Below are 26,139 nucleotides of genomic sequence, written 5' to 3'. Positions count from 1 at the left end.
ATCCCCTGGAAACTTCTATGTTTGCCTTTGCATCGTCTAAGGTCCCTGGTTTGTTGGTGCTTTGCTGCACTTCTGCTTAGTCTGGTTTCTTGTTTAGTTCCGTGTCTGTTTCTAGTTATCTGTGTGTAGTTTAGCTTAGGTTTGCTTACTTCCCTAGTCTTGTTTCTGGTCTGTATCCCTTGTCTAGTTTCTCTTTGTCTGTGTCTCTTGCTTAGTGGCTGCTCTGCAGCTTTCAGTCCTGTCTCTTGTCTGTCAGTATTTGTACCCTGTTTTAGTGGCTGCTCTGCAGCTTTCAGTGCTGTCTCTTGTCTGTCAGTATCTGTACCCTGTTTTAGTGGCTGCTCTGCAGCTTTCAGTCCTGTCTCTTGTCTGTCAATATTTGTACCCTGTTTCAGTGGCTACGTGGCAGCTTTCAGTTCCTGTCCTTTAGCTTGTCCATTTCCTGCTTTGTGTAGTATTGTCTGTCTGTGAGTCCTAGCCCAGTTTCCTGCCTTGCTGCCCAGGTATATTCCTTTCCCCTCTGACCCTCAGTCCCTGTTCAGCCTAGTTGGTATCCAGTGCCTGCCCTGTCCTGTAAGTCCTGCTGGCCGCCTGCATCCAGGGGCTCAACTCCTGGGGAACAGCGGTCAAGCGCAGGTGAAGTCTAGCTGTTTCTGTCAGAGTTCTGCCTTGTCTTTGGTGTGGGGTGGTTTTGCCTGCCACTGCCGCTCCTCGGCAGTGGCCCAAGGGCTCACGAACCTAGTTTCTGCCTTGAAAGCCTGACACCTACACCTCCAGTCAGAAGAAAAGAAGGAAGGCTGACTTATTATGTCTTTCTCAGGAATACCAGCACATGCGTAGTCAGCATGTGTTAAAACTGGATGAGGCCACTAAGCAATGTTTGCTAGTGCTCAGGTGGCAGATTGACACCTTATTGAATCAACGAGCTGAGAAAAACATTTATTTTCAATGCTTTAAACTTTTTAAGTGGGGTAGTAAAGCAGGCAAACTTTTGGCAGTCCCATAGAAAGAAACAAGTTATCACATCTATTAAAGATGGGTCTGGACAGACATATAACAATGAGTCCCAAATCAGGGCCCAGTTTGTACATTACTATAGCTCCTTATATCAGGTGAGGGACGAGGACGTTCAAGATGCTTTCTTTTGGGATATGTGATTATTACCCTGCTTTACATCTGATCAGTTGAGTGCTTTGAATTCCCCCATTTTAGGACAAGAAATTTGGTTTGGCATAAAATCTTTGAAACTGACCAAGGCTCCGGGGCCTGATGGTTTTGGGCAGGAGTATTATTGCATTCTTTCTGATTTGGCAGTGAAACCTTTCGGGATATGTTTAATGGGCTGGTACAGGAGGGAGCAGGACATCACCAGAATTTGGCTTACATTGTTTTATTGCCCAAACCTGTTAAGGTTCCGGCTCAAGTGGACTCGTATCGACCTATTTCTCTTTTAAATCAAGATGTTAAGCTTTTAGCAGCTATACTTGCTCACCGATTGAATGCCTATATTCCTAACATCGTGCACGATCGCTATGCCTCTATGAACTTCATGCAGACCTTAGTGGCTATTCATGAACACAGGGGGGAGGGGGGTCTGGAGGCTATGTCTGGTTTAGATATGGAGAAAGCTTTTGATAGCATCTCTTGGCAATATCTATTTTGGGTAATGGGGAAATTTGGGCTGCGAGGTTCGTTGGTTGATTGGGTCTCAGCTCTCTACATTCTGCCACAGGCACAGCTGTTAGTCAATGGTAAATTGACAGACAGCTTTACCTTACAGCAGGGTATGAGACAGGGGTGTCCCCTATCGCCACTACATTTTTTATGGCTATTGAGCCTTTGGCTATCAAGATTAATTGTAGTGATCAGCTGAGGGGTAATTTTATTGGGAACCCGGAGACTCGTATTAATCTTTTTGTAGATGATATCTTGCTATATTTGGCACAGGCCCCCAGTCATTTGCCAGTGACCCTGGATGTAGTCCAGGCCTTTGGAGTCATCTCTGGCCTATGGGCTAATTGTGCTAAATCGGAGCTTCTCCCTCTTTCGGGGAGACCTGGTGATCCGCAGCTCTCAATATTGTCCATTCCTCCTGTGACCTGCCCTATGTGATATCTTGGGATCTTCTTCAGCACTAGTCCAGCTATGCTGTACAAATGCAACATTCTGGATCCTTTGGAAAAAATTAAATAGCTCTGTTCTCATTGGAAAGATTTCCTGATCTCTTTGATGGGTAGGGTGGCCTTGGTGAAGATGATATTGCTTCCTAAAATCTTGTACCCTTTACAAGCCATTCCTATTTGGATCATGTAGAGGGATAAGCAATTATGCCGCTCTTTAATCCATGCTTTTATTTGGCATCAGGGGGGGGGCGCATATAGGGTCTCAGAAACTTGTTTTGGATAAAAAGCTGGGGGGTCTGGGCCTTCTGGACCGTCACTTGTACAACGTGGCAGCCTTAATGCAACATATTTTTGAGGGGATTTCGGGAGGGTGAGTCTCGCTTGGAGGATTGGAATTAACCATTTTCTTTCATAAATCTCTTGCATATGACTCCAGGCTCAGGATCGTGGATTGCTTTGAAATTGAGCTTCCTCAGACCGCTGTGGAGTGCCTGGTGCTGGTGGTAGAGGCGTCAACAGCATTGCCCAGATGCATCTCCCTTTTTATGTCTGATGGCCAATGCAGCGTTCCCAGCTGGTTTGAGCCCCTCGATATTTCGTGACTTGGCCGGGGTGCGTTGCGTTCAACTTTGATAGTTGCTTCTGTCAGGGAAGGACTCCTTTATCACTTTTGATCAGGCCAAGAAAAAATGGAATTTCCCGAATAGCTATATGCTGTCTTATTTTCAGGCGAGGCATTACTGGTTTTCTTTGAAATCCAAATATGGTGATGGTTGGACTTATGGTGCTCTGGATCCCATTCTTCTTCGCTTACCGGTGACATTGAATAGGTTGTCTACTTGGTACAAGATTTTAAAGATGACTCTTCCTGTAGGCAGCATGGCTGTTCTCGTACAGCACTGGCAATAGGGATCAAGGTCTAGAATGTACACGTCCCCAATTTTGTGCCTTATTTTCTACTTTGTATGAGATGGTTAATTCAGCGGATCTGCAAGAGACGCAATATAACATTTTATACAGAGCCTATATTTACAGGACACGAGGGGTTACACTGGGCTTGTGAGACACAGCTCGCTGCCCTAGGTGCCAATTGGGATCTGGTATACTCATCCATACATTTCTAGAATGTTCTACTCTCTCTTTCTGGAATAAAGCCTTCCACTTGCTTTATTCCAGAGAACTGTGGAGTGGGGTTATGCTACCTTGTTACTGGGAGACCAGACACTTTAGCCAACTCAAAATTTATCTCGACCTCAAAGACGTTTTCTTTATATGTCACTGCTAGCCGTTGAGCCCGTTAAAACGGGCTGGTATTGGGGTTTTCGAAGGTCGACGCTGCCCCCCCCCCCCCGGTGTGGTCACCGACGCTGGCCCCCCCGTGTGGTCGCCACCGTTCCCGTTCCCCCCCACCCCCACCCCCGGAGTCGCTGCCGCCAGCCCTCCACCCGGCCCAGGCCCTCTCTCCGCTACTGAACTTACATCCATTCGCCGGAACGCAGCAGGGCAGATCAGCTGAGCTGCCGTCGGCCTTCCTTCTCTGCCTGTGTCCCACCCTCGTGTGACGTAACATCAGCGAGGGCGGGGCACAGGCAGGGAAGGAAGGCGGACAGCAGCTCAGCTGATATGCGTGCTGCGTTCCGGCGAATGGATGTAAGTTCAGTAGCGGAGAGAGGGCCTGGGCCGGGTGGAGGGCTGGCGGCGGCGACACCGGTTGGGGGGAGCGGTAGCAGCAGCGGCAACCTCGGGCGGGGGGGAGCGGTAGCGACCTCGGCGGCTTTGCGCAGTTTCCCTCTCTGTCCCGCCCCCGTCATCATGGATTGACGCAGGGGCGGGACAGAGAGGGAAGTCTCTACTGCGCATTTGCGAGTGAGTCGGTCACTCGCCGTTTATATGTTTGATTATTGGTTAGGAAGACTATTTTATAATTCTGGATCTCTACTGATGCAGTTCCCTATGATTGTTGAGTTGTGAGGATGTAAGAGTTAGCACAGTAGGAATACCAGCTCTATTCTCACTCTCTTAAAGGGGGTAACGGGCAGTATGCGTTTCTCTGGCATCACCTTCAGGAGCTCCTAAACTCTTAGGACCTCAGGGTGATGGAGGGAGGAGGGGGGAATGATGTCTGCAAGGGAATGCACTCAATCTGCAGCCCCCCATTACCTCTCTACCCTCCTCTCCCCCTACGTCCCCACCCGTAACCTCCGCTCTCAGGACAAATCACTCCTATCTGTACCCTTCTCCACCACCGCTAACTCCAGACTCCGTCCCTTCTGCCTTGCATCACCTTATGCCTGGAACAGACTCCCCGAGCCCATACGCCATGCGCCCTCCCTGCCCATCTTTAAGTCCTTACTTAAAACCCATCTCTTCTCCCTTGCTTTTGGCGCCTAACCACCTTCCCCATTCATGATACACTGACTACATAGTTTGTTACCTTTAGATTGTAAGCTCTCTTGAGCAGGGACTGTCCTTCCCCATTTTTTTAACTTGTACAGCGCTGCGTAACCCTAGTAGCGCTATTGAAATGCTAAGTAGTAATAGTAGTGGAATGTATTTGGTATTGTGAGTGTAGCTGTTTGGTGTGATCTTTTTGTATCTTTGGATGCTTTGCCAGTGGATGGGGTGGATGGGGTGGGGGGGGGGGGGGGTTGGTTGTATTGTTTGTCACATAAAATGTCAATGGGGAGATGTACCTTTTTTTGTTTCTATGATGGATGTGTTTTCACTTTATTGGACATCATATTGTTCTCATGTTGTCCTGAGAGTTATTTTGAGCATATTTTTTCTCTTTATTGACATTTGAAAATATAAGTTAAAAAAAAAATAAATAAACAGAGCCTCCAGTGAGGTTCACTTTATATGTATACTAGCCGTTAAGCCTGTTAAAACGGGCGAGATTTCCAGCTACCCTCCTCGCCGCCGCTCCCTCCCCCCTCCGTGCCGGGCCCCCTGCACTGACCTGACAGCGCCTCTCACCTCCGTGTGAAAGCTCTGCTGCTGCCTGCAGCGCTTCCACACGGAGGTGAGAGGCGCTGTCAGGTCAGTGCAGGGGGCCCGATACAGAGGGGGGCGGGAGCAGCGGCGGGGATGGGGGGGAAGGGTGGAGGTTGGTGCGCGCGATGTTCTTTTCCAGGCTCCAGCGGCAGCGTCAGTCCGACTCCGTTTCCCTCTCTGTTCCGCCCTGTGTCGTCATCACGTCTTGACGTGAGGGCGGGACAGAGAGGGAAGTCTCTACTGCGCATTTGCAGGTGGGTCGGTCACTTGCCATTTATATGTTTGATAGTTGTTGGGGGTTTTTTTCAGGAAAGGGGTTGTCAAGCATACCCAGTAGATGTTTTAGTTGAGTGCATCTATTTAAATTGCTTCCAGTGGTCAGTAAATTTACATTCACTTGGTCTGATCTCTAATTACCTTAGCTTTCTTCTGTTAAACGTATAGTAATGTAGAAGCATAGCTGATACAGTATATACTTTTTCCTGCAGAAAGCCAGGCTTGCAAGAATTCGTGTGGCAAAGAGTGGAAGTGCTAATGCTTATATGCAGAGCAAACGGAATGGACTGCTGACTGAAGCCCTGCAGCAGGTAATGGCATTATTTTCATGATCTGTTGACCACATATTTTTTAAAGAAAGAATTTGAGGAGAATGCCCAATAAAATAACAAATAATTAGGCAGCCCTGTTCTGGAGATACAGTTAATCTATGCTCAAAGCCCCTTCGTGTCTAGATAAAAATTCCGAAAAGATTTAGATCAGGAGTTCATTACAGCCAAGTAACTGTCGGTATTGAACTGTAGTGTTAAGCCAGCGCAGGAGAATAATAAGGAGCTGTTAGACTGAGAGGAGGCAAACCCGAAACAGAGAAATGCTAAACAAAACTTCTGTTTAGTGTTGACTGAAAAACAGATTGGAAAAGGATCACTGATTACCAGCAAGGGTCCGGGGGGACCCTTTACTAAAGTGCATTAGATTTTGCATTTACCAGGCCTTGAGCAAAAAATTAACACGCAGTAAGGGCAAGAGCTGTGGGCTTCACGCATATGCTGGTATTCTGGTCATTCATGTGCATTCTTGATACCTAAATGTTAGCGCTACCCACGTGAAGGGCAATTTCTATAATTGGGCCATTGCACACATAAATGTATAGAATACCTGGCACTTAACAGCAAAAGTGAGAGAGAATCTACTAAGCTCTTTTAGATTGAGAACCACAAATAACTACAAACAGGCTAAATTGCCAAGTTTTAGATGTATTAATGTAAATGGAGGGAAAAGACCTCAAACAACCAAAGATATGGTGTATACATCACGCTTTCCCATATGGGTTGCTCCATGTCATTCATTGGTCTAAAAAGAACTCCATGTTCATTATTATTGTTCCTTTTTTAATTATTATTAAAAAGTATTTTTTTCTTTTAAAATTAGTTTCTTATTTCTATATTTTTAATCTGTAATACTGCCATCATTCAATGTGCCATTTTTACCATTAATCTGAAACAATATGGACTAACTGAGCATATCACCCCCCCTATGATATCCACCCCTTCCATGATAACCCTCCTGACATCTGAACCCCTCTATCCACCAAAGGCATTTCATCCCCTGATGCCAACCTTTCCCCCTAAAGTTATGCCCACCCCAATGTCAGCCTGCCCGAACATGGCCCCCTGCGGCAACCACCCCAAGTGAGGACCCCCCCCCCCCCATGGCACAACCCCACAAATGAGGCCCTCACATCAACCTTCCACCAGAATGGCCCCATGTCAACTCCCATTAATGGTATCCCCAGCACCAGTCTCCATGTGGCACCCTCCTCCAAGGCCTACACCTCTCCCAAGGGTTCAGAAAGGGCCTGGGATCTGGTGGGGTGGAAGCAATGCCCACTTGTTCCTGCCATGAAGCTTGGCTCTGTCAAAATGGCAGCTCAGACATCTGTTGGTAATACATGGTATTAGCACTGGGGAGAGGGGGAGGGTCAGGCTTCCATATATAGTATGGGTTTATATACTGTCAGACTGATTGTAGATAGTACATGGAGAGGGGAATGCACACATTCAGATCATGATTCACGGAATTTCCATAGCATTTTACCAGAGGATCTGCAAAACATAGAGCCTCAGAACTGCACATAAATGCAGGGCCGGTCTTAGCAATTGCGAGGCCCTGTGCAGACCTGCTCGGTGGGCCCCCTGCCCCTACCTAGCCCCGCCCCTTGTTGACAAGATGTGTTTTAAAATTTTTTATTTCAAATAAAGACAAATCAAGCAAAACTTGTACAGAAAAACTGATTCAAATAAGCACAATGCTATCATAAGAAACCTTTGGGTTTAAAAAGTAAAACCATGTACATGTAAGGACGGGATAAATGAATTAAAACAAATGCCCTTAATATGTAATACTTGGTAGCAATAATGAAACAGCAATTGAATATTCACATAGCAGCCTGAGCCAACAGATTTATTTTCCACGGAACATAATTAACATTTTATGAACTTAGCATCTAATAGTGTGTCCTTCCTGTCCTGTTTCGGTTATTGGTGAGCCCTTAGGTTCCCTGAGGCCCAGTAAGACCTCCGAGGACCGCCGCGCACCCCGAATCTTCACCCGCGGTGACCGCCATTAACCGAGGGTTGAGCCCCCAGCTGCAGGCGGCCAGCAGGACTGCTGGAACCGCGGGGTGACGGTCGGCCTGGCAAGTAGTCAGCAACTCAGTCTCTAAAGGGCCGCTAGCAAGGACGGCTAGCGCAAAAAGGAACACAGCCTCTGAAGGTGGCTAGCGAGGACGGCTAGCTGAAGAGGCCACAATCTCTGGAGGTGGCTAGCAAGGGGGGCTAGTTGAAGAGGACAGTCTCTGGAGATGGCTAGCACGGACGGCTAGCAGAAGAGGACACAATCTCTGGAGGTGGCTAGCAAGGACGGCTAGCTGAAGAGGACACAGTCTCTGGGGTGGCTAGCAAGGGCGGCTAGCTGAAGAGGACACAATCTCTGGAGGTGGCTAGCAAGGACGGCTAGCTGAAGAGGACACAGTCTCTGGGGTGGCTAGCAAGGGCGGCTAGCTGAAGAGGACACAATCTCTGGAGGTGGCTAGCAAGGACGGCTAGCTGAAGAGGACACAGTCTCTGGGGTGGCTAGCAAAGGCGGCTAGCTGAAGAGGACACAATCTCTGGAGGTGGCTAGCAAGGACGGCTAGCTGAAGATGACACAGTCGCGGGAGGTGGCTAGCAAGGGCGGCTAGCTGAAGAGAACACCATCTCTGGCGGTGGCTAGCAAGGCCGGCTAGCTGAAGATGACACAGTCTCGGGAGGTGGCTAGCAAGGGCGGCTAGCTGAAGAGGACACACTCTCTGGAGATGGCTAGCAAGGACGGCTAGCTGAAGATGACACAGTCGCTGGAGGTGGCTAGCAAGGACGGCTAGCGAAGAGGACACAGTCCCTGGAGGTGGCTAGCAAGAACGGCTAGCGAAGAGGACACAGTCCCTGGAGGTGGCTAGCAAGGACGGCTAGCGAAGAGAACACAGTCCCTCGAGGTGGCTAGCAAGGACGGCTAGCGAAGAGGACACAGTCTCGGGATGCAACAATTCCGATCCACTGTGTGGGCTTCTGACGAACGAAACGGAAGCCCTGACTCTTCCTGTTTCGTGGTTTAAATCTCCCGCCAGTTCCCTCCTTCCTAGAAGAGGAACCAATCCCCTCAGCTCTGGCAGGCAAGGTGCGCCTGGATAGGCCAGGCCACCTTGCAGGCGGAGTCTCTCGCTGCAATGCGCCAATCCGGCGCGAGTAGGCAGAGCGGGCTCGCTGGTCAGCGCTGGGCCAGGGAGACGATGACGCCGGCGCCACCATCTTGGCCGGCATGCTCCCTTCTCCGAGACCGGCGTTCGCTCCAGCGGTTCGCCGGCCTCGGAGCGGCCCGCGGCAGCGCCGGCCCCGTCGGCGACTCGTCCCTGCCGCCCTGGATCCTGCGGCCTCCGTCGATCTTCGCCCCCCGCGTTGGGAGCCACGGTAAGGGACCGGGACGGGACAAGTGTGCTGAATTAGACAATGTTGAACTCAATATATCAACCACAGTTGTATATACCACTTCAGACTGCTCAATCAGTGTAAGGGGAAAGTCTCATAATGTCACCTCGCTTTGTCCTGAAATACTCTTAAGTTCATGGACATTTAAAGTTCTCATGACTATATATAATCACTGACAACCCCCCAACCACCTATAGTTCAAAATGCAGTGGTATAATTTTTATAATTTTTTGCTTTTATAATTATAGACGTCTTCCTTCACTTTTATAATTATATACATCTTTCTTCACTCTAATATTCATTAGTGCTTAAAGAGGCAGTCCTACGTTTTAAAGCACTCATGTGCTGAAGGACAATCAATCATTCACTTATCTGCATCTTTCATATGTTCTCCCGACCCCGACAGGTCCCTGTTTCGCTTGGGCTTCGTCTAAGGATCAGGACTTCGTTGCAGATCTGATTGAAAGATACAAAATAGTACTTCAGTATTTTCTCCAGATATCATATACAACTGATATTTTATAGCTCAGACACTTACTTGCGTCCTTCTCACTCCGAATGCATACCATGACTGTTCAACATGGCGGTCGCACTTTTTAACAGCTCCGTTACCGGATATACACAGTGGAACCACCAGAAACCATCTCTCTCAAATGTAACAACCCCATTGTAAATGTGTGTTTAATCCTTCCGGTTCCAGAGATTTAAGTAGATAGGTCCAGAAAACTTCCCTCTGCAGGAGGTTTTTTTTTTTTTAGTTCAAGTTTGATACTTTTTGGAAACGGAAGTCAATTGGTTTTGTAAAGTAATTGGAATTAGACAATGTTGGCACACTTAGACTGACTCTGGACAGTTCTGCACAAAGGAAACCCTTCCCTCATTATTCAAAACTTTCTGTGTAAAATACTAGTAATAAAAAAAGGCAAGTGCATTTTTATAATATACCACTGCATTCCACAAAGCAAAAGGAGCAAGTTCCCACATGCCATCTTTTTCTTTTGATGTAAGCACAGGAAAAAAGATGCTAAATGCTCCCAGGTCTCAACCCAATTAATGATTTTTTTTAACTGATTGTTAAGCACCTGATACTCATAATGTCTGTTTTGGTGGCCATTTACTAAGTGAAAACATCAGAATAGAGTAAGTCGCTATAACCAGTCCCTCCAAATGACACAATGATTATGATTTAGAACTAATTAGATGAAACCAATAATTCCTCTGTATACATCCATATGCTACACATTCCAGCATCTTTGAAAATATGTGAGGTCCAATAAAATGCTGACAACAATAACGACAACATGGATAGAGCAACTCAAAGCACGCAGGGTGCTTATGTGTGTAAGTGTTACTCTTTGGCGCATTTACAAATGCAAAGTAGCACCTAACCTCAAGAACTGCTCTCCATGCCTGCACATTGGATCAGAGGTGGGAGGGGCTGCTGGAGGGGCCTGTATTAATAGATTGCACCTGAAGAGGGGTTTGGCTTGGGGGAAGGCTGCCACATTGTGGATGGGGGGGGGAGTTGGATCATTGGCATGTTATCTGTACTAGGAGGGTACCTGTGCCATGGTGTGTGTGGGGGGGGGGTGGATAGGGAGGGTCTGCACCACAGGGTCTCTATCAGGAAGGTTGCCTGTGCTGCAGGGGGGATGGATTGGGGGGGGGGTGTCATAAGGTGGCTGGATCAGGGAAGAGCTGCCTTCAAGCGGGGTGAGAGCTGGCATCAGGTAGGGGGATTGTGGTTGCCTTTGGGGTGGGCAGGGGAGATCAGGGGGCCCCAAATATAAGTATTTACAGCTGCTCCTATAGCAGGCACTTAGCCATATCTTGGGGCAGCTGTCAATCCTGATGTCTGTTTTTCTCTATGCGGATGTGGACTTCCTATGCAAAATAAGAGCATTCACATCTGTAATGTAAGCCCACACAACTCCTCTCCCTTTCCCTGCCTTTGCCTTCCCCCTCCGTGAATGGCCCCTGTTTAGAAACGGCATTTAAACCTCAGTGCTCTCCAGACATTTAAATGCTTCCATGTACATGTGGGATTTTTGTAAAATAAGGGCCTAATCATGCTGTCAAGTACTGAACAATTTGCAGTGCTCTTGTTAGATTATTTAGCCAATGAATTTTTTAATCTGTGGACAAGAATAGTACGACCATGATACTGTTCCCCCTTTTTTCTACTGTGATCATGCTAAATTTTTTTTGCATCATTTCTTGAATGGCTCAGTATGTTAATTTGTTTTGCAAGCCCACGCTAAATTTGGTTGACGTGAACTGTTTTTAGCTGCAGCCCACTGAAGCTTTACAGCAGGCCAAAAATCCGATCTGTCACAGTGGTGAGATGTCTGGTTTACAAGTGAAACTAATGCAAAATGTTCTGTTTTCACAGTCCAATGAAGAAGAACAGGCTCTTGTTAGAAAATCTGGCTCCTCTTTTGCAATACAGCACCACCACCTGCTGCACTGTCTGGAGAAAACCACGGTAAGGAAATAGAATCAGTCTCTTTCCAGGAACCCAGAGAAATGCACTTTTGTTCTTGAGTAGCTTATTATTCCTCATTAACAATTATTTACATTACAGTAATTTACTCTGATCATCAAACAACATTACAGCATCTAAATATTGAAAACTTTTATTTAATTTGCATATAAATGCTAAATGGCCTATTTTGCATTTTTTTTCCCCTTGGTACACGTAGCAGTTTTACACGGCTCTGCAGCAAAGCTTTTCCTTCAAGCTTTGTTCATTTCATTTTCTAAGGGAAAGGGGATGGGATTTGATATGCCGCCTCTCTATGGTTACAATTTTAAAAAAGCAGGTTTTTTACATATTATATACAGGGGCGATGGAGGGTTAAATGACTTGCCGGGAGTCACAAGGAATTGCAGTGGGCATTGAATCAGGTTCCCCTGGTTCTCTAGCTACTGTGTATCCCAAAGTGCTGATGTTATTTTATACAGGGGCCCTTTTACTAAGTTGCGTGAAGCAGCTAACGCAGCAGTATCTGCAAGGTAGAGAGTTCTACTACTACTACTACTACTTATTTATTTATTTATTTATTTTGTAGCATTTGTATCCCACATTTTCCCCACCTATTTGCAGGCTCAATGTGGCTTACATTTGCCGTAGTGGCGATTGCCATTTCCGGTCTACAGAGTTGCACATGGTTTTACATTCAGTGTGTACATACATGGTATAAGAATACATTGGGATCTTGCGTCAGTGTCAACATTATGTTGTTGCTCAGTTATCGACATTAGGGTAAAAAGTGATAGTGTTTGGCAGTGAGGTTAGTCATCATTGTGTGGTTACATAGTAATCGATTTTAGATTAGAAGTGGGATTGTTTGTTTATTAAAAGCATTGAGGTTATTCGATCGAGTGATTAAGGTCGATCTAGTCTTATTCTTCAGTCTTATTGTTTAGTAATTAGGACGGTTGTTTGTGGTATGCCTTCTTGAATAAGTCAGTTTTCAAGAGTCTTCGGAAGATAGTTAAATCTTGCGTTGTTTTCATGGTCTTCGGAAGTGCGTTCCATAGTTGCGTGCAAATGTAGGAAAAACTTATCATTTCTATAGCGCTACAAGGCATATGCAAAAGACAGTCCTTGCTCAAAGAGCTTACAATCTAGATAAGACAGGTAAACAGACAAAACAATTAAGGGTAAGGGAATACAGACAGAACAGTTAAGGGGAGGGGAATACAGACAGAACAATTAAGGGTAAGGGAATAAAGAGGTGAGGATAAAGGACAGGGCAAGTGAGTTAGAAGTCAAAAGCAGTTGTAAAGAGGTGGGTTTTGAGTTTGGACTTGAAAACGGCTAAAGACGGGGCAAGACCTACAGGCTCGAGAAGTCTATTCCAGGCGTGAGGTGCAGCGAGACAAAAGGAACAGAGTCTTGAATTAGCAGTAGAGGAGAAAGGGACAGATAGGAGAGATTTATCTACAGAACGGAGTACTCGAGGGGGGACATAGAGAGAGACAAGAATGGAGCAGAAGAGTGAATGCACTTATAGGTCAATAGGAGAAGTTTGAACTGAATACGGAAACAGATAGGGAGCCAGTGAAGTGACTTAAGGAGAGGGCTAATGTGGGCATAGCGACTTTGGCGGAAGATGAGTCGTGCAGCAGAGTTTGGGATTGATTGAAGAGGAGAGAGATGGCTAAGAGGGAGGCTGGTGAAAAGTAGGTTACAATAATCAAGACGAGAGGTGACAAGAGTGTGGATAAGGGTTCTGGTAGAGTGTTCAGACAAGAAGGGACGGATTTTGCTAATGTTGTAGAGGAAGAAACGACAGGTTTTGGCAATCTGCTGAATGTGATCAGAGAAGGAGAGAGAGAGGAGTCAAAGGTGACCCCAAGGTTACGAGCAGATGAGACAGGGAGAATGAGAGTGCCATCCACCGAAATAGAGAAAGAGGGGAGAGGGGAGGTAGGTTTAGGAGGAAAGATGAGAAGCTCGCACTACTGTCCACTGCCATAAAACAGAGGCCTATCTTGTAAAAACACCATGGGGTCCTTTTACTAAGGTGCGCTGAAATATGGCCTGCGGTAGTGTAGGCAAGGGTTTTGGGGGGCGCGCAGATCCATTTTACAGCACGCCTGTGAAAAAGACCTTTTTATATTTTTGCCGAAAATGGATGTGCAGCAAAATAAAAATTGGCGCGTATCCATTTTGGATCTGACACCTTACCACTAGCCATTGACTTAGCTGTAAGGTTTCACACAGTAACCAGGCGGTAATGACCTCAAATGCCACTTTGATGCGCATAGCTGACGCGCGTCAGAAAATAACAAGTATTTTTCGGACGCACGTAGCAGAAGTGCATCAAAAATGAAATTACCACAAGGGCCATGTGGTAACCGGATGATAACTCCAAAATGGCGCACACTGGGCGTGCGTAGGCACCTACACGGCTTAGTAAAAGGGCCCCCATGTTAGCTGCCTAACATAGGAGTGAACCGGCTCTGGATTTGAAAGGGATGGGAAGAGGTGGTGTTGGCTGTGACCAGGCGCTTGATTTCCTGACTTCCAATAGCGAAACCAAACTTACCACTACCCCAAGAGGAAGCGGTAAGTGCAGCTGCACTACCAGCAATCCAATAGCATCGTTTGCTGAGTGGTGATGTAGCGGCTCATCCCCCAATCCCTCCCATACACAACTGATAGGATCACCAAGTCCCCCTGCACCCCCAATAGCATCACCCAACCCTCCCAGCACACATACCCTTCCCACTTGTATACCACTCCACCCCCTTCCAGCAAAACCCACCCACTCAAGCAAATGAGGACATTTTGTAAAATACGCATATTGCTACTGTAAAATGGGAAATACATGTATACATTTTTGGCTAGCCCAAACTATACCTTCAGAGTGCCCTCTTAGAATAAGTGCCTGCTCGGTTTATATACATGCAAATGACAGCATTCTAAAACCACCATTTACACATGTGAGTCAATCTACATATGGGGAACACCATAGAGGAAACTGTAATCTGCAGGAAGCACATAGTCTGCAGGAAGCACATGGCAGTCCAAAGAAGCAGAAGACACATCTGGTGTTAAATCACTTTAATTCTACAGTAATATTCATACGCAAGCCCAATGTGAACCAGTTGCCTGATGGTTAATGCAGCAGGCTTTGATCCTGGCGACCTGGGTTCAATTCTCACTGCAGCTCCTTGTGACCTTGGGCAAGTCACTTAACCCTCCATTGCCCCAGATACAAAAAAAAGCTAAGGCCCCTGCTTACAAAGTCGCACTAGCGGCTGGCAGTGAGGTACTGCCGACATAGCTCATTCACTTTGAATGGGCTGTGTTGGCAATGCTGTGTGGCTTTGTAAACATGAGGGTTAGATTGTGAGCCCTCTAGGGACAGAGAAGTACCAGCATATAATGTGTACAGCACTGCATACGTCTAGTAGTATTATAGAAATTATTAGTAGTAGTAGTAGTTTCACACTGTCAGGGGCAGCTACAAATAATAAGAAATAAATCAATAAAAATACATCATTATATAAAAAAAAACAGTCATAATGACAACAAAATAAAATCAACTGTACTCACAGTAATTGCGCCACTAACACACAAAGGGCCCTGTTTACTAAGGTACGCTAACGTTTTTAGCATTTGCACAAAATTAGCACGTGCTGTGTAGGCGCCTATAGGAATATTGGCGCCTACACAGTTAGCGTGCGCTAATGGTTAGCACGCACTAAAAGCACTACAACAGGTACTTTTAAGAACCTTCTTTCCTTAAAATTTGTTCTCTTTCCTCTTACTGTAGAGGAAGTGGTGAAATTATGAGTCATCAGATGCATCTAAATAGAATAATAGTGTAGCAATTATAAAACACATATTAAAACAATATAAATAAAAATAAATCATAATCATAAACAACAGAAATATTCCAGATAATGAAAGGGTTAAACAACTCACCAAGCAATATATCAGAGATCCACACAGATGACAGCATCGACATGTAACAGACAGCTTCTAGAGCACCCTTTTATTCTTTGGAATATTGTGAGCTACACTGTTCACTATCTGTTATTTATTCTGTGTAAAAAATATTCTCTGAGGACAAGAAGGCTGCTTGTTCTCACATGTGGGTCAACGTCCATGTGGGCCCAGGAATCGGCATTTTGCAAGCAAAATATAAACAAAGTTTTGCCAGAGTCTTCTGGCATGCGTGCAGCACACACCGTGTATGCGCGGACGACTTCCTGCCCGTCACGTGAGCGTGCCTCCTCAGTTCTTTTTTATCCGCTACGAGGTATCAGGAATTTTAATGTTCTCCTCGTTTTGGCCCAGGAACAGAGTCTGACGACTTTTTTCGCTTTTCTTTTTCCTATTTTAGCGTCATTTCTAAAAATAAAAAAAACAAATATCCCCGTAGTTCTCTTTTAGCTTTTTTCCCCTTTTCAAAGTTTTCTTTCTTTTCGACATGGCCAGCTTTAGGCTGCCAGGTCAGGGTTTTTCCCCTTTTTGTTTTATGCCCTTTTTTCTTTAACAGGCACAATCACGTCTTTTGATTTCGCTGAAGCCGTTTTTCCTTCCATGTCATCGAAGACACTCAGCGGCTTCAAACGTACTCGGTGCAACCGGACCATCTCAGGTACCGATACTCACGCCTGCTGTATCCAGTGCCTTGGGCCCGACCATAGCCCAGCCGCTTGTAGTCTGTGTCTTCATATGAAGAAACGGACCTAAGTGTCTCGAGAAGCCCAACAAGAGAAGCTTTTTGGGGCTCGGTCCGGTCCTTCAACATCTGTACTGAGGTCGGCAGCGGCGTCGACATCGAAAGGAGCATCGACGTCGGGAAGAAAGGTAATGGCTGCTGAGAGACCAACTCACGCTGGGAGCAGTGAGGCGTTGAGCGGGTCTCCACCTGTCTTGAGGCCTCCTGTTATGCAGGCACCCCGGGACCGACCTTCATCGGACCCGGCCCCAAGGAGACATTAGGATTCCATGTCCTCCTTGTCGGTACCAAGGAGTCTCGATGACGGGCGTCGAGCGAAGGCATCGAGGCAGGTTCAGTGTCGAAGCACCTTAACACAGGCTTTATCCGATACTGAGCAGGAGCACTCTTGGGAGTCAGAGGAAGATCCCAGGTACTTTTCTTCTGATGAGTCCTTTGGGATTCCCTCTGATCCTTCCCCTCCGCCAGAAAGGAGACTATCTCCACCGGAGAGTCGGTCCTTTTCCTCTTTTGTCCAGGAAATGGCTACGGCTATTCCCTTCTCTGTGGAGGTTGAGGATGAGCCCAGGGCTGAGATCCTCGAGGTCCTGGATTATTCTTCTCCACCTAAAGAGGCTGTGACAGTTCCTTTGCATAAGGTACTGAAGGAAGTCCTTATGCAAAACTGGTTGGCCCCTCTGTCTGGCCCTGTGATCCCGAAGAAAGCTGAATTCCAGTATCGGATCCACGGTGAACCTGGATTGATGAGGTCCCAGTTACCCCACAATTCCATGGTGGTGGACTCCGCCCTCAAGAGAGCCAGGAGTACTAAGACTTTGCTTTGGTGCCCCCAGGCAGAGAAGCTAGAACTCTTGATTCTTTTGGGAGGAAGATGTATCAGGCCGCTATGCTCACCGCCAAAATTACCAGCTCTTCACGAGTGTGCACTTGCAGGACTCGATACGGCAACTGTCGAGCTTGGTTGATGCACTTCCTACAGAGCTGGCCAAGCCTTTTCGCCAGGTGGTCAGGCAGAAGAAGGTGTGTCGAAAGTTCCTGGCCAGGGGTACATTTGACACTTTTGATGTAACATCCAGGATTGCTGCTCAGGGTATAGTGATGTGCAGACTCTCATGGCTGCGTGTCTCTGACCTGGATCATTCGGTCCAGCAGCGAATGGCGGATGTTCCTTGCCAGGTGGACAACCTTTTTGGTGAAAAAGTAGAGTATTTTGTTGATCAGATCAAGAAGCATAATGATGCTATGGATTCTCTCTCCCACTGGGCACCTTCTGCTACTGCCTCCTCATCTAGGAGGTATTTTGGGGGGAAGAGGAGTGCTCCCTATTCCTATCCTAGGCATAGGTACACTCCTGCTTCTCGGCAGCCTGCCCAGGCTCAGCCCCAGTGCGTTCATTCTCATCAACAGCGTGCGTCTAAGGCCCATACTGCTCCCCAGCAAAAGCAAGGGATGAGCTTTTGACTGGCTCCAGTTAAGCATAGCCTCACTTACCAATTGGAGGGAGGTTGATATTTTTTCACCAAAGGTGGCCTCTTATAACCTCCGACCGGTGGGTTCTTCAAATAGTCCGGTTAGGATACACCCTCAATCTGAAATCCAAACCTCCAAATTGCCCACCGGGAGCTAATTCTTACAGCTCCCAGCACAAGCAGGTACTTGCAGAGGAACTCTCCGCCCTTCTAAAGGCTAGTGTGGTCAAACCCATTCCACCAATGGAAGAAGGGCTGGGATTCTATTCCAGGTACTTCCTTGTGCAAAAGAAAACAGGGGGGATGCGTCCCATCCTAGACCTAAGGGCCCTGAACAAATATCTAGTCCAAGAAAAGTTCAGGATGGTTTCCCTGGGCACCCTTCTTCCCATGATTCAAGAAAATGATTGGCTATTCTCTCTGGACTTAAAGGATGGTTATATACACATCTCGATACTTCCAGCTCAAAGGAAATATCTTTGATTTTGGCTGGGAACTCAGCATTTTCAGTACTGTATACTGCCCTCTGGTCTGGCGTCTGCGCCCAGAGTGTTCACAAAGTGCCTAGCGGTAGTCGCAGTGTCACTACACAGACTTGGAGTGCATGTGTTCCCTTATCTTGACGATTGGCTGGTGAAGAGCACCTCGGAAGCAGTCGCTCTAAAGTCCATGCGAATGACTATTCAGGTGTTAGAACTACTGGGGTTCATAATCAATTACTCCAAGTCCCATCTCACCCCAGTTCAAAAGTTGGAATTCATTGGGGCTCTGTTGAACACAAAGACAGCTCGAGCTTATCTTCCCGAGACAAGGGCAGACAACCTCCTGTCCCTGGTGTCCATAGTTCGAGCGTCTCAAGAGATCATGGCTTGGCAGATGTTGAGACTTCTGGGGCACATGTTCTCCACAGTTCAATGAACCCTAGCTTCCCAGTGGTATTAAGCTGCGGGGAGTCTAGAGGATATAATCCAACTGTCCACCGACTTCTGGAATTCTCTGCAGTGGTGGACGATTCGATCCAATTTGACCTTGGGATGTTCATTCCAAATTCCTCAGCCACAAAAAGTGCTGACGACAGATGCATCCCTCCTGGGGTGGGGGGCTCATGTAGATGGACTTCACACTCAAGGAGCTTGGTCTTTTCAGGAACGGGGTCTCACAGTGGATAGATGATACTCCAGTGGAGTGGAGGAGTCACCTAGTGGTTGGAGCAGCAATCTGAGAACTATGGAAGCTAGGATTTCAGTCCCATTCATGGACCTTGGGCAAGTCACTTAACCCTCAATAGTCTCAGGTAGGAATTTAGGGCTGGATCAGTAAATGGTGCCCCAAATTAGGCACCAGTAAGATAGAAACATAGAAACATGACAGCAGATAAGGGCCAAAAGGCCCAACCAGTCTGCCCGTCCTTAGTAACCACTAACTCTTCCTTTCCTAAGGGATCTGCACTGAACTTATATTCTATAAAGGGTGCTCTGTGCCAAGCACCCATTATAGTATAGCGCTTAGCGCCAAGTCCCATGCCTAACTTTGGGCATAAGGACTGACGCCTACTAAAACCTGGTTTAAATCCTGGCATGCAAGTTGGACACACAACCCAGGAATTCTATAACACTGCACCTAAATGTTTTGAACGCCCCTGACCTGCCCATGCCTCACCCATGGCCACACACCCTTTTAGATTACACACAAGATACTTTGGGTGTCCAACATTATAGAATAGCACATAGGCAAATACACTAAGTCCAAATTTATGCAAATTAATGTCAGTAGTTCAGTGTTATCAACTCGTTAACTAATCAGTTTTATACCGGATCTCAGGATCGCACCCAAATTGGGCATGCAAATTGTGGAGACCTTTGTGCATTTATGTCACAGAGGTATTTAAACATATCTATCATAGCTCCCCTCTCCTGCTTTTTCTTCCAAAACATTAAAATAGATAAATAAATCTGTCCCCATACGCTGTCCCCTGGATTCTTTATAGCACGACCGAAACTGCGCATGCAAATCTGGTTGTATTCTGGATGTGTGTGTGCAATTTAATTAATTAACAAGTCAATCAGTGCTGATAATTGCCATTTAACAAGCAATTATTGATACTAATTGGCATTCATTAGAATTTACATGCACAACTTGCTAGGCATATTCTGTAAAGTGGTGCATGTAAATTCTAATGCGTGTTGCCAAAAAGGGTGCGTGGCATGGACCGACCATGGGCATTCCAAAAATCTACGTGCACAGTTATAGAATACACCTGCTTTGTGCCTAACTTAGGCGCTGGTATTTACACCACGTTTTACTTGGCGTAAATGGATGCATCTAGAGTTTGGAGTAGGCATGGCCGCTTGGCATATTCTATAAACCACACCTAAATCTAGACACAATTTACAAAGTACGCCTAGGCGGTAATATTTTCAGCTCCAGTTTTTCAGGTATCCTATATAGGGCCCTGTTTACTAAGCAGCGTAATAGGCACGTTAACATTTTTAACGCGCTTTACCCATGTATGCGTGTTAACCATGTACGTGCCTACAATATCCCTATAGGCGCCTACATGGTTAGTGCGTGCACTAAAAACACTAACGCACCTTAGTAAACAGGGCCCATAGAATCTAGTCCTTTATGACGAAGACCGCTGACTATTTTAGTAGACCGACTCCATTCTGTTTATGTCTTTTTGAAGGTGAAGTCTCCAGAATTGTACACAATATTCTAAAAAAGGTCCCACCAGAGTCTTTTAAAGAAGCAATACTACTTCCTTTTTTCCTGTTAGCCATTCCTCTCCCTATGCACCCAAGTATCATTCTAGTTTTTGGCCATTTAAATCGTTTTGAATATTGACCCCATAAAATGTAAAATATTGTAATTTCAGCTAAACAAAGATATCCTGGTAAGAAGGTGTAATTCTTATACTTGGATTCATTAAATTTTCTCGATATTGTATTTAACAGTTTGTGTGATATCTCACTTTAAAACTCATTTTGTTTGATATCTCTAATTTTCCTCTCTATCCTATCAGCAATTGTAGTTCTGCTTCTTCCTTCTTTTTTTCTGTCCATGTACTATTTTGTTTGATATTTTCTTTTTAATTTATTCTCTTTTTTACAGATTGTAAACTGCTCTGAAAGTTGCTATTATAGACGGTATATCAAATAATAATAAAACTTGAAACTCTGGCTGTGCTCTGTCTAAAATGTATCCCTTTTTCATGCCGATCTTCACTTACCATATGTCGTTCCTACTCAGAATCATGAGTTTGTGGATGAACAAATGTATGAAGAGAGCTGCATGGAAGTAACTACAACAAATCGACCTTCAAGCCATAGTCCCTCACTCTCCTCTCAGCAAGGTGTCACCAGGTCTTGCTGCTCACGCCGTAACAAAAAAACTTTCCGGATCTCTACTCCCAACGTGACAGGTAGTCGTCCAGGCAGCGTCCAGGAACTCAGCACTATCCAGATCCGATGTGTGGAAAGAACACCTTTATCTAACAGGTAGTAATGATATCTCTCTGGAGGGACTGGTTGATTAATATAGATATAAATAAAAGTCACCTCCATCTGTTGGGTCGTTGTGTTACATCTGAAAGAGAGCAGGGGCTGGTAATCTCAATGCACTTCCTAAAAGGGTTAGATATGGACATCACCTCAAGTTTTTGTTACAGTAGAACACAGAACACAGCAGAAGTCTTAGTTTGGTCCATCAGTACCTTCATGCATGCAGTGATCTCTCTTGTTTTGAAAGAACTTTGTGTTAGTCGATGTTCTACTGAGGCATCTAACTTCCATACTTATTTTATGGCTGTTTTTAGTGTCAATCAGTGAAAACTTTTAGTATGTTTCTTTCATAATTTTCTGGCAGAACTGATCTAATAAGCATGTTTCTGTTATATTTGTTGTAATTCGGCAGCAACTCATTTGTAACAGGCTCCTTGGCTACAGAAAGGTGGTGCATTTGTTTTTTGAGTCTGGAAGAATTTTGACTGTCAAAGCCATAGTTTACAAAAAGCTTCTCACCTCGAGTGTGCCTTCCAGTCTCATACACGATAGACTAATTCAAAAGAATTAAAAATCACTCATTACAGGTAATAGTATAATCTACTGGGTAAACTTAAAATATATTTTGCAGACAGGAGGAAAAATAATAATGACGTAAAGTTAGCATTTGGATTCATGACTCACATAGTCATCTTCTTTATCCTCTCTTCTCAGTAGCTCCTCAAACTTGGGCTCTTTCCGACAGGTTCCTCTGTAGCATCTCCGATCTTCAACCCTAGAAAGATTCTGAGACAGAATTTCTTCTCATCTTCTCTTCTCACAATGTGTGAATACTCCCCTCACTCAGGACCACCGAGAGGGGGGGGGGGGGATTCCCTGGGCTGGCCTCCAAGGGGGGCCCAGCACCGGCAAGGCTTGAGGCAGGCAGAAGGTTCTGCTCCCTTGGTCTGTCTCTCTCCTGCTCCTATGTGTCGGGACCCAGGTTATCGCGTTAACCCGTGTCCCGGCATACAGGAGCTGGAGAGTGACAGATCAAGGGAGGATGCAGGAAGGTAAGAGGATGGTGGCAGCGGCCCAAATGGAGGGGGCGGTGGCTATGGCCCTGCCCTGGGCCCGGCTCTGTCTCTTGGTGGCCCTGCCCTCAGTCACTTATGGGTTTCCTGGACACTCACTTATCTGGCATTTTCCCTTCTGTGACACACAGAAATTATACTTCAGTTTCTCCTAGCTGGTATCAAGGGTGGATGACGAGGGAGATCCTCTTATCCTGCAGATGATACTGTTCTGCATATACAGCACCTGTCTTCCTTTTTCCCTCTGCTGGGTTGGTGTAGTGAGACTCCACCCTGAACAAGATTTGAGGCTTCCACTTCTTAAACCCCAGCCTGAGTTTTGGGAGATAGGGAAAAGGTGATTTGGTATCAACTCCTCTTTACTGTTGTCCCGACACGATGCCAGTACCCGGGACACCGCTGATTAGGGAAGCACTGCATCCCCAAATGCTAATTTTATGTCTTTCATTTTTCTATTTCCTCTTGTCTGTAGAATATGTAGATTCTATTATTACCAAGTATATTATATTATTAACGATTCTATTGGGTGTGAGAGTGGAAAGCACACTTGAGATAAGAAGTTGTTTGTAATCTAGGGCTTGAGAGGATATTTCACCAAAGCACTGCTTGAATACTAGAGCATGTAAAGGGCAATTCTATAACAGGGCTCTCACATGTACACGCCACTTGAGCACATACATGTACAGAACACTGTCACGGCTAAGTGTACACTTTTGTGCTAAAAGAAAGCAAAACACCTAAGTAGTATTCTGTAAGGGAACAGATAAGTAGCATAGCATGTAATGGCAACAGGGGTGTTCACTGTTCACATGAGTGGAGCACATGGCTGCCACGTGCGCAATCATGTGCACGACCTGCAATAAAAAATACTGGGAATGCCCCTTCTTGTTGCAGCATTTAGTTTGAGCTTCTGTGTGTTAAAATCCTGCATTAAAATGCATTAAGCCCAAAACTTCAGGGCTTAAAATCAGTGCTAAGTTCCTAACTTTTTTCACCCATCTTAAATCCTCTCCTGTTGCCACAGTTTAGAACAGGGGCGTAGCCAGACCGGCAGGAGAGGGGTCCAGAGCCCGAGGTGAGGGGGCACATTTTAGCCCCCCCCCCCCCTCCCCGCTGCCACCGGCCCCCCTGCCATTGCCAACCCGCACCCGCCGCCACCACCAACAACAACTTTGACCCCCCCCCTCCCGCCACCAACCCTCCCCCGCCGCCACCTACCTTTCTGGTTCTGTGAGTCTGACGTCCTGACGTCAGAAACAGAACAAAGCCTTGCGCGGGAAGAAGAGGACCTCGGCTGGCGTGGATTGGGGTCCTCTGCCAGCAAAGGTAGCCCTCAGCAACGGTGGGGGAGGGTTGGCGGCATTAGGGGGGGGTCGAGAGGGTCGTCGGCAGGGGGTCTAGGACCAAATCTACTGGTTTAGAGGCCTAACTCTCAAAGTCAGGAGCATAAGCCCTTTGAATATAGTCTTCTAAATACCTATCGCTTTGAGTGGGTGATAACATTTTTCAGTGCAGTCGAGGAGCTCCCAGTGCCTGCATCCAACACTATTTGCAGAATTTGGGCATGGGTGGAAGACTGTTATGTGCATTGTAAAACATGGTTAATTTCTACTAATATTGAATTATAATTTTAATTTTAATCATAATATAATTATAATTATTGAATTATAATAATTATTGAACATTATATCTTGTCCTGTTATCATTATGTTATGTTTTATCTAATTACCCACTTCTCATTATACATAATTTTCTGTGCACCTTAACTACAATAAGGCTGAAATTGTTATTCCGCTAATATGATTACATTGACATTCTCATGCACCTTATTTATCTATATTCTGATTTCCTTATCCCATTAATGTGATTGTTGTTGTATTATATTGTAAGCCACATTGAGCCTGCAAATAGGTGGGAAAATGTGGGATATAAATGCAGCAAATAAATAAATAAATAATACAAGAGAAGCGGAAAGTAAATGGGTTTACAGATTCCCTTTTGCCTCATTCAGGGGCCTTTTTACTAAGGGGGGCCAAAAAATGGTTTGCGCCGGCGTAGACGCGTGTATTGGACGCGCGCAGATCCATTTTTTCAGCGTGCCTGCAAAAAAGGCCTTTTTGGAGTATTTTTGCCGAAAATGGACATGTGGCAAAATAAAAATCCGCTTGTGTCCATTTTGATCCTGAGACTTTACCGCCACCCATTGACTTAGCGGTAAGGTCTCACGCATTAACCCGGGCGGTAATCTTCAGCACGCACTGCTGATTACCATCCCGTTAGCGCCACACGGTAGAAAATAGACATTATTTTCTGCCGCACGTTTTGGATGCGTGTCAAAATTAGAATTACTACCCGGGACACGCGGCAGCCAGGCGGTAGTTCTAATTTGATGTGCGCTGTGCACACGTAGACGCCTAAACGTCGTAGTAAAAGGGCCCCTCAGCTGGGAGCTGTAAATTGCCCAGGACAGCTGCCAGGGGTAGGTGGAAAATGAAAGCTGGAAGAGGGAAGCAGAAAAAGATAACATTCTAATCATTTTTGCTGATTCTTCTCTAGCCGATCCAGTTTAAATGCCAAAGTGGAAGAGAGCATTAAATTAAACTGTGAGCAGCCTTACGTCACTACAGCAATAATAAGCATTCCAACACCACCTGTAACGACGCCGGAGGAAGATGACAGACCAGATTCTCCAGACTACTCACAAAGAAACATTGTACGAGTATCTGCTTTATGAAACATTTAGAATAATGACCACATATAATCTGAATGCAAACATTGCCTGGACATGGCCTGGACATTGAATATCTGGGTACAGTGTTCTAAAGAGAAATCTACGAGAGCGTGAAGCCCGTTACCAATGTTCCTACAGCAGCTGCATAAAGGTTCTACAGAAGGAGATCGTTCATGTTTCAAGGTTTGAACAATGGAAAGAGACAACCAAATAGCACGTCTAGAACATACTAGAACTATTACACAGTGTATGTGACATGACAATACGTGAGCACAATGAAACGTTTCTCCCATTGTTGCTTCTACCATGAGAACTCTTTTATATATAACGAAAACTTTGAACATATTGTTCCAGTTGAAAATGCGACATACAACTGGAAAAAGAGTTTTGATATTTTTTTCCTGTTAATAATCATGAACACCACAGATGAAAAACTGAATATATTTAAAAGTGCATATGGAATATATTTCTACAGATCTCAACATAATAAAACCACAATGCATGCTGTAATTCTTTTGAGCAGTGATCAGTCTACTTATGTTCCTTTAAGTTGAGGCATGATAAGCTCATACCGTAGAGAGAGGCCTATCTGTGCAGTTACGGCAACTGGATTAGTGATGGTTTTCCAAAAATTATACAGAACAACTTCTTCTTTGGCAACGCAGTATTTCTTACAGGCAGCATAGTTAGTGACTTTTTGACATATTCATGTTTTTCAGTATTTATTATTTTCATTCAATGTACTTCCTTGGTTCTGTTACAATTGCAATAATTCATTGTACACTTGTTGAATCAGGGACAAAGATTTTCCTTCCTTCAAGATATTTTGAAAAATTCTGTACTTCAGAATACGTAGTATGTCACAATGGTTTGAATAATCTGCTCCACGAAACATTCCCACAACGAGTTGCGCGTTCGGCTATCCCCTTGTCTTGCACATTATCCCTTCTGGTACCGCTCTCTCATGTTTGCTTTACGATCCATAATGGTCTCGCTGAGTTCATGTTACTGCCTTCTGATACACA

The 26,139-nt window shown here is 45.6% G+C and overlaps 1 protein-coding gene across 1 annotated transcript in view; it reads left to right on the top strand.

Annotated features, from left to right (window-relative positions):
* The window catches only part of KCND2 (potassium voltage-gated channel subfamily D member 2), a 244,875-nt gene extending 219,607 nt beyond the window's left edge, over nucleotides 1-25,268 (top strand). Inside the window, exons 3-6 of the mRNA XM_030216253.1 lie at nucleotides 5,606-5,704; nucleotides 11,529-11,621; nucleotides 21,060-21,307; nucleotides 24,940-25,268. Of these exons, the coding sequence (XP_030072113.1) occupies nucleotides 5,606-5,704; nucleotides 11,529-11,621; nucleotides 21,060-21,307; nucleotides 24,940-25,117 (618 nt within the window). The 3' untranslated portion in view covers nucleotides 25,118-25,268. The remainder of the gene's footprint in view (nucleotides 1-5,605; nucleotides 5,705-11,528; nucleotides 11,622-21,059; nucleotides 21,308-24,939) is intronic.
* The last annotated feature ends 871 nt before the right edge of the window (nucleotides 25,269-26,139 follow it).

The sequence above is a fragment of the Microcaecilia unicolor genome, chromosome 10, assembly GCF_901765095.1.
Source record: "Microcaecilia unicolor chromosome 10, aMicUni1.1, whole genome shotgun sequence".
NCBI lineage: Eukaryota > Metazoa > Chordata > Amphibia > Gymnophiona > Siphonopidae > Microcaecilia > Microcaecilia unicolor.
This window is presented reverse-complemented; position numbering and strand designations above follow the sequence as displayed.